This window comes from Octopus bimaculoides, chromosome 28 (genome assembly GCF_001194135.2).
Source record: "Octopus bimaculoides isolate UCB-OBI-ISO-001 chromosome 28, ASM119413v2, whole genome shotgun sequence".
Classification (NCBI taxonomy): domain Eukaryota; kingdom Metazoa; phylum Mollusca; class Cephalopoda; order Octopoda; family Octopodidae; genus Octopus; species Octopus bimaculoides.
In genome coordinates this window covers 216,488-225,902 of record NC_069008.1, presented here as the reverse complement: position 1 = coordinate 225,902, position 9,415 = coordinate 216,488, and the positions used below count along the sequence as shown (strand labels likewise).

General features: G+C 35.6%; 1 protein-coding gene across 1 annotated transcript in view; it reads right to left on the bottom strand.

Annotated features, from left to right (window-relative positions):
- LOC106873332 (uncharacterized) overlaps positions 1–9,415 on the bottom strand; it is a 20,947-nt gene that overhangs the window by 1,060 nt on the left and 10,472 nt on the right. Inside the window, exon 6 of the mRNA XM_014920657.2 lies at positions 9,149–9,268. Within this exon, the coding sequence (XP_014776143.2) occupies positions 9,149–9,268 (120 nt within the window). The remainder of the gene's footprint in view (positions 1–9,148; positions 9,269–9,415) is intronic.

The following is a 9,415-nucleotide window of genomic DNA, read 5'->3' as shown; positions in this document are numbered from 1 at the left end:
AATGAATACCTTTGAGAGGCAAAGAAAAGGAAACTGGACATACCCCCACCCAACAAAAAAAAAAAACTAGGCTTTGAGTTGTTCTTTAACTCCAGATCAAATCTGATTAAACAGATCTGATCTGGGACATTCCAGTTGTGACCATTCCTTCTGTTAACCTTGATACTGACCCAGCTAAACCCACCTCCGGCTCTGTAGAACAAATGTCTTGTTTTCGTAAGTTTTGAATTAAAATCTTCCACCAAACCTTAGTCACAATTTATGTTCCTAACACTAGCTTAATGACAACAAAGTTATTTTACTTAATTCTTTGTTATATTTAAAATTAATTGAAAGAAACACAGAACATCTCAAAGTAAATACCTTCTCCTAGCAACAGCTGCAACGCTGCTGCATCTCGCAACGCTGCTGCATCTTGCAATGCTTGTGCCAAGTTTTGTGTGGTTAAATTGTTGGCGACACATAATTGCCTTGGTACAGGGGAGATACATGGCTGCCCCTTATTATATGAAGGATGATGGGAGGGGGTAAATGGAAAGAGAGAAAAAGATGAAACCTGTTGACACGGAATGGTAGGGGTCTGCCATCTTCTTTTACATTGGTTTCTCTGGTTTACAGATTGTCATTCTTTTTTTCTTATATCTTTATTACTTGTTTCAATTATTTGACTGTGGCCATGCTGGAGCACAACCTTTTAGTCGAGCAAACTGCTTCCCAGGACTTATTATTTGTGAGCCTAGTACTTATTCTATCATTCTCTTTTGCTGAACCGCTAAATTACAGGAATGTAAACACATCAATGCTGGTTGTCAAGCAATGGTGGTGGGGGAGGCAAACACAGACACACAAATATATATACATATACAACGGGCTTCTTTCAATTTCCATCTACCAAATCCACTTACAAGGCTCTGGTTGGCTTGAGGCTATAGTAGAAGACACTTGCCCAAGGTGCCACAGTGTGACTGAACCTGGAACCATATGGCTGGTAAGCAAGCTACTTACCACACAGCCACGCTTGTGCCTATGGTGAAATTAGTGACACAGAAACCCCGGCAGGTTGCTGCTGCTGATGATGATGATGTCAGTGTCAGAAATGACAGCTGCTTCTCGCATCCAAGATTTTTAATTTCTCCCTGTTGAATGAAAGAAATATTGATGCCTTTTAGATTGCTAAATTGTTCTCCCACTAATCCTAGTTGGCCCCCTAATCTAGTTTTTTCTGCTGCTAGCTCTTCACTAAAATCTACTGATTCTATTCTAATTCCCTTTTCCAGGGCACCCATCAACTGGTCCTTAACTAATTCACTTAACTAAGCCTTATAGTTTTTGTGCCAGTAAGGTAGCATCCAGCCTCCAATAACTGGGTCCTTTATAAATTGACTGAGCCAGTCATAAATTTATGGTTTGTGTAGCCAACCAGTTTGAATCAAGGATGTCTTAAGCTGTTCCTTACCACTGACCTAATAAATATTCTACCTTAGATATGATCAGGATGACCTACTGTGGTTGCTCCATGGCTAAACCCACACATCAGACAAAATCCATTTGTCACTTGTAACTGGAAACTTCTGAGCAGGTTTCCAAGGCTTTTGTACTCCATCTTCCTAGGTGCTAGTCACACACAGTCTTTCTGTGCATCTAAAATACAGTTCTAATCCTTGACTAGTAACAGTAATCAGCTCCTCCCCAGAAATGCCTCTAGGTCTTTGAAGAAATTTGACTTTCCAGTTACTAGTCTAAAGGCACCATTTTCACTACTGTTCACATCCAAGACCATTAATTTACCCTCTGGCCCAAGAAGATTACCCATACCTTGAAATTCAAAGGTTACTGAAATAATACAGCCACCTCATTATCCAATCCTGCCAAACCACAAGATGAGAGTATCTCAGAGTCACTGGAAATGGACATGAGTGAATGCACTCCAAAGATCTTGGTCTTGCTGATGGCGACCACATCTAAGTCTAGTGACCTGAGGTAATTGAACAAAGAGCTTTATTTCCAAGCTGACTCCTGACTCTGCACATTTATATACAAAACTCTAAGTACAGCCCATGGGGTGGGGTTACCAACCTTGGTCTTTGAGGAAACTAATTGATTCATCTCCCTCAACGTCTGCAAGATATTTTATTGTAAGTTCAAGATAACCGTTGACATCTGATTGGTTTAATGGTTTGGTACCAGTTTCTCTAAGCTGTTTTATTTTCTTTTTTCATTCTTTTTTTTACTTGAGGCAGCAATTTTTACCACATGTTGGCCAAACTATGAAAGGGAAAGTAGGTCCACCTGTGTGCGCTAAACCAATGGATGTTTCTGTGCCAAGGCTTCTGTGAACAAGCTCACTTCTACTGAACCAGACTGCCTTGGGTTATAAAGACAATATCCATAACCGTTCCTTGGATGTGTGATGCATTCAGAATCATTCCATTGTAAAATTGATTTTCTTTTGGCAGTTCTTTACATCCTTTCTGAAGGAAGAGCAAGCTGAGTCTTTTTCTCTCTCCTCTGTTGAAGAGCTTTTCTCCACTGATCATGTTTCTTTGGTTTTCTTCTAAGGAAACCAGGTCCTATAAAAGAGTTGTTGTTGCTGTTGCTGATGGTTGTGGTGTTTCTAGAAGCCAAAGCAAATGTGCTAGTGGCAATGTCCATGGTGGTGGTCAACGTGGCAAGGCTGGAGGTTGTGAAAAGTAGTGCTTATGTTGTTGATATGCTGACCAGCAAAGGAGGAAAGGCAAGTGTTGTTGTTGCTGTTGTTGTCGTCTGGATGGTGATTAGATTACACCAACATGTTGGATGTCAACATCAATGCTGCTCCCCCACCGCCCCTTCATAGCATCAAACTATTTAGCAGATTCCTTCCCTTTCCACCCATGCCCTCTTCCATTGATCCAGTTCCCACCATCAACCAAACCCATACGGAAAACTTTTAAAGGAAAACAAATCTGTCCATCTGATGGAAAGCTTAATCCAACCGACATAGCTGGGCGGTAACAAGCTTCCTTCCCAACCACATGGTTTCAGGATCAGTCCCACAGTGTGGCACCTTACGCAAATGTTTGCCTCCATAGCCTTGTCAGTAGATTTCGTAGACTACTATTACTAATAACTCTTTTTGATAAAGGCACAAGGCCAGAAATTTGGGGGGAGGGGGATGAGTCGATTACATCAACCCCAGTATTTCACTGGTACTTAATTTATTGACCCCAAAAGGATGAAAGGTAAAGTCAACCTTGGTAGAATTTGAACTCAGAACTTAGTGACTCGCAAAATACCACTAAGCATTTTGCCTGACATGCTAATAATTCTACTAGCACTCCACCTTCAATAATAATAATAATGGCTTCATTTCTTGATGCAAAGTTAGCAATTTAATGGGAGTGGGGGGAGGGGGGAGGGGGCTAGTCGATTACATCGATCCCAGTTCTTAACTGGTACTTATTTTGTTTCCCCCAAAAGGATGACAGGCAAAGTCAACCTCAGCAGGATTTGAACTCCAAACAAAAAATGATGAAATGATGTGAAGCCTTTTGCCCACCAATGATTCTGCCAGCTTGTTGCTTTACTACTACTACTACCACTACTACTACTACCACTACTACTACTACTACTACTACTACTACTACTACTACTACTATTTCTTCAATTACTACTACTACTACTAATAATAATAATGATAGTAATAATAATTATTATTTCAAACTTTTGCCACAAAGGCAGCTTGGGGACATGGGGACTAGTTGATTACATCGACCCCAGTGTCCGACTGGTACTTATTTTATCGATCGCTAAAGGATAAAAGTCAAAGTTGACTTCGGCAGAATTTGAACTCAGAACGTAGTAACGGGTGAACTACCACTAAGCATTTCATCCAGCATCCTAATGATTCCACCAGCTCACCGCCTTCTTCTTCTTCTTCTTCTTAATAATAATAATAATAATAATAATAATAATAATCATAATCATAATAATAATCATCATCATCATCATCATCATCATCATCATCATCATCATCATCATCATCATCATCATCATCATCATCATCATCATCCTCCTCCTCCTCCTTTCTACTGAAGACACAGAGCCTTGGAATTTTGCGAGAGGGAACTAGTTGATTACATTGGCCCCAGCGTTTCACTGGTCCTTAATTTATTGACCCTGAAAGGATGAAAGGCAAAGTCGACCATGGTGGAATTTGAACACAGAGCGTAAAGACAAACGAAATGCCATTAAGTGTTTTTCTCCAGTCTGCCAGTTCACAGCCTAACTACTCCTGCTACTAATACTAGTCGTAGCAGTGGTGGTGGTAACACTAATAATGAGGATAAGGAAAATAATGGTTTCGAATTTTGGTGCAAAGCCAGCCTTTTCAGGGAAGTGTACGTGGGAAGTGGGATGGGTGATTAAATCGATTGGAAAGACCACCCCCTTCCTCACACTACTCATCAGAGCTTGTTTTATCAACACTGAAAAGATGAAAATTAAAGTCGACCTCTGTCGGCAGAATTTCAAATGATAATGAAAATAATAATAATTGAAATGCCATTCTTGTTTCATCCATCTTTATTTTATGTTTTAACAATTTTAAAAGAACTTCAAAGACAAATAATACAATGTAACCTCTTCGTCACCTTCTTTCTTTCATTCTTATTTCAGGATTCAACAAACACAACACAAAACATCCTTTCCTCATCTCACCTCTCTATATATATCGTAATAATATTAGGGAATAAAACTTCATTCCAACCTTACAGGCAAAAATCGGTATAATATTACACCGTGTTTCCTAATATATAATATATATGTATATAACTAATTTAGAGACGAACCACCACTCTACAACTCAGAACCCGTCCAAATCCATGTTGTGAGGCATATACCATCTTAATATTTATCTAGGATTGTAATCTAAAATTAAATTAAATAATATATCACATAAATAAATCACATAAAGAAACATTCATCATAAAAATATTAATTAAAAAAAATTTTAAAATCAAATTTATAAATTGGACAGTAAAAATTAATACGATGATCTAAAGTATGGATGCATAAATGTATAAAAGTTAGTGCTGGTACTTATGGAATAAGTAGATAATAGTAAAAAAATGTGTTAGTGTTACTAACAGATGGATGTCAATATTGTTTATAAAATTAAAATCAGAAAACATGACTTACCTGTTTTCTGATTTTAATTTTATAAACAATATTGACATCCATCTTTTAGTAACTTTGTACACTAACACATTTTTTTACTATTATCTACTTCTTCCATAATGTTTTAACCTTGTTTACTATAATACTCTTTTAATATTTTTAGATTGTAACTCTTAATAATTATATTAATACCGTTAATGTAGGGATTAGTTTACAGATTTTGTCTCTTTATATATATTTTTATTTTTCATGTTTATGTTTATTCCTTGAATGATTTTAGGTATTTTCTTAGGGATTTGAACTGACCAGTGACTGATTTGGGAGAAAAATCATTTCCCCGTTCTAATGAACTCGGATAGAATTTGCTTATGATTTTATATAGTCCTATTTCAACCATGAAACGCATGTAGTCTATGTACCAGCACTAACTTTTATACATTTATAATTCCATACTTTATATCATCGTATTAATTTATACTATCCAATTTATAAATTTGATTAAAAAATTTTTTTTAATTAATATTTTTATGATGAATGTTTCTTTATGTGATATATTTATGTGATATATTATTTAATTTAAATTTTAGATTAAAATCTTAGATAAATATTAAGATGGTATATGCCTCACAACATGGATTTGGATGGGTTCTGAGTTGTAGAGTGGTGGTTCGTCTCTAAATTAGTTATATACATATATATTAGGAAACACGGTGTAATATTATTTTGATTTTTGCCTGTAAGGTTGGAATAAATTTTTATTCCCTAATATTATTACTATATATATATATACTCACACACACATATACATATACCGAAAACTATATATATGCAACAGGCTTCTTTCAGTTTCCATTTACCAAATCCACTCACAAGGCATTGGTTGACCCGAGGCTAAAGTAGAAGACACTTGCCCAAGGTGCCACATAGTAGGACTGAACCTGGAACCATGTGGTTCAGAAACAAACTTCTTATCACCCAGTCATGCATGTACACACACACATACACACACACACACACATACAAATTGATGAAATGTAAATGGAGAATTCAAACTGACATATAATTTATTAACGTAATAAATAACATAATATAAAAAATATCAAATGCATACAACTGTTTCGATTTGAACCCCAAAAACCCAAACAAATTTATATTTTATGTTATGGAAACACTCTGGCTAAAAATTTCATCAGTGTAGAGCAGAACGAAAAAGGTGAAATATTAGTTTACGATTCTTAAAACAGACTGAAATTGTCATATTTATTATTAATGTGGGTATGAGTGTCCATATAGATTCTTTTGAAAAATTTAAACAAATAGTATAAATATAATGGTTATAAGTATGTATATCTAATATGTGTGTGTATATTCAAGAATATTAATCTAAGTATGTGTCTAATATTTCACCTTTTTCGTTCTGCTCTTCACTGAAATTTTTAGCCAGAGTGTTTCCATGACATAAAATATAAATTTGTTTTGGATTTTTGAGTTTAAATCGAAACAATTGTATGCATTTGATATTTTATATATTATATTAATTATTAGGTTAATAAATTATAATATGTCAGTTTGAATTCTCCATTTTCATTTTATTAATTTGTATATTGTGTATTTACCCTTTTATATTGTGGAAAATGTTTTCAACTGTATTGAACATACAGTGAAACTAGGATGTTTACATTCCTTTTAGAGGTGGCTGTTTTTCTTGTAAACAGTTACATCAATGACTTTGAAACATCCAACGAACACATATACTTATCTACATATTGATGCTTGTGTATAAATACAGTTGTGCTGTAACGTAATGGACATAATACTCATCAGGACCATCAAATTCTGCTAAACTTTGCAAGGTTTTCTGATTTTATAATAGTGCACTCAATATGTACAAGGCAGTGTCAAAAAGTTCCTGGTTTAGTTATGTTTAATAAAAAAAATACCTCATTCACCTAAGTTTTAACATCATCTCATTCAAAATAGTTGTGCATCAACACACACAGGTCCCACTATTTCTACTACTTTTGGAATCTAATCTCAAAGTTCTTTTCCGTAAGCAAGTCAAGAACCTTCTGTGATTGTCTCAGGATCTCGATGTTAAAACAGTGACCTTTGAGCTACATTTTCTTCTTGGGGAAGAGATGGAAGTGTGTAAGTGTTAAATCTAGTGAACAGGGTTGGTGCAGAAGCGATAACATAAGAAACTCATAAATAAAAGGAGTTTAGTGAGAGGACGGATGGCCATCATGAATTATCCAAACATTAGGATTGTCTGCATGGACCCATATCATAGACCAATGATATCAGCAATGGCATTGATTGTCCACCAATGATTCTCATGCGCAAGCTGATGAATTTTCTCCACATTTCTTGGGGTGGCACCCATGGTAGGTCTTCTAGATTGCTCGTTGTTTTCCAGGGATGTTCTTCCACTTTTGAAGCACCCATGCCACTTGAAATATTGTGTACAACCCATTGCCTTGTCACCATAAGCTTGCCAAAGAATGCTCAATGTCTCTGTAGCAGACTTCCCAAGTTTAGCACAAAGTTTCACATTGGTTCTTTGTTCCTCTCCACGACAAAATCACAGACTACAGCAGACACACATGATCACAAAAATAAATTTCATGATTTGCAAAGTAAACAGAGCAATGTCACTCAGTACATTATCTCATGATGGTCACTGCCAACTACCATTGTGCATGCAACCATGTGCTGCCACCTGTTAGCGTGCTACAGGACTAATCCGGGAACTTGTTGATACCATTTTGTATTTGGTAAGATTGCTCACTTTACAAATACTAGGACAACTGTATTTGGAATGTCTTAAGGAAAACAAAAAATAGAGACTTAAAACATGAGGATGAACACCACACAATGGAAAACTAAAATGAAATGAAATAATCTGTCATGAAATCATTTATAAAAAGTTTGTCTTTTGATTCACATAAAATATAAAATAAAAAGGAAATAAAATAAAAGGAAAAGATAAAAAAGGGAATAAAGAAAGAAAACAAAAGTGAATTTAAAAAATAAATAAAAAGGAGAGAAGTTAAAAAGGTAGAATGTAAAGGGTTTTACTATGGCGTAATTAGGGACCCAAATACTAAAGGGTCACAAAGGGTGCGTGTGTGTGTGTGTGTGTCACACTGTCACTGAGAGCTCCCATTCTTTTAATCTCTATACATATATATATAAATATATACACTATATACATGATATATATATATACATTATATATATGTATATATGTGTGTGTGTGTGTGTGTATATTCTTTATAAACATATATACATATCTATATGTGTGTATATGTAAACAAGCATTTATATGCATTTGTATGCACATGCAGACACACACACAAATATATATCTATATATAAATGTATGTATGTATCATTTCGACATTTAGCATGTGGCATCCATTGCACCTGTACAGGTAATATCAATCTGATGGAGGGAGTGAGCTTGTTTGTACACAAACATTTGTTTGCTATAAACAAATCATCTGTGTGGTTGTTCAATAAGAAATTGTCGAACCTTCATATATCATTTAACAATGGGAGAGTCCATTTTATATATATATATATATATATATATATATATATATATATATTTATATATATATATATATATATATATTTATAGTTAACTAGGCATACATATATATGTATAAATATATATAGATATGTACTATTGGATAGTGTGCTGTTCTACCAAGCATACACACACACACATGCACACTCACACATCCATGCTTACAATAAAACATACACATCCTCTCTCATTAACGTTGCTTCTCCTGGTCGGTCACTCCCAACTGACCACTGCCACTGCCACCCTCACCCAAACTCTGCACCATCGCCTTTTCTACATCCGCTCCACCACTGCCACCACCACCGCCACCATCCCCACTGTGTCCTTCTGACACCATCACTCCCTCTTGTTCACCTCCCTCTTCGGCCCCTCCCTCTTTTAACCACTCCTCTCCGCTTACCATCTTCTCCTGTTCACTAATGAAGTCTTCCAACTGTGACATCACATTGTCAGCCTCTTTTTCAGCTGTCACCTGCAGGTGGCGCAGTTGTTTCACCTGTTCATGTAACAGTTCTCGTTCCTGTAAAATAAAATATGCACTTGAGAAGGTCCATATATTGAGACTCTCTCTCTCTCTCACACACATTATTGTTGGGGTTATTTTTTAGGGGCTCTCATATATCCCTGAATATATATATATATATATATATATATATATATATATATA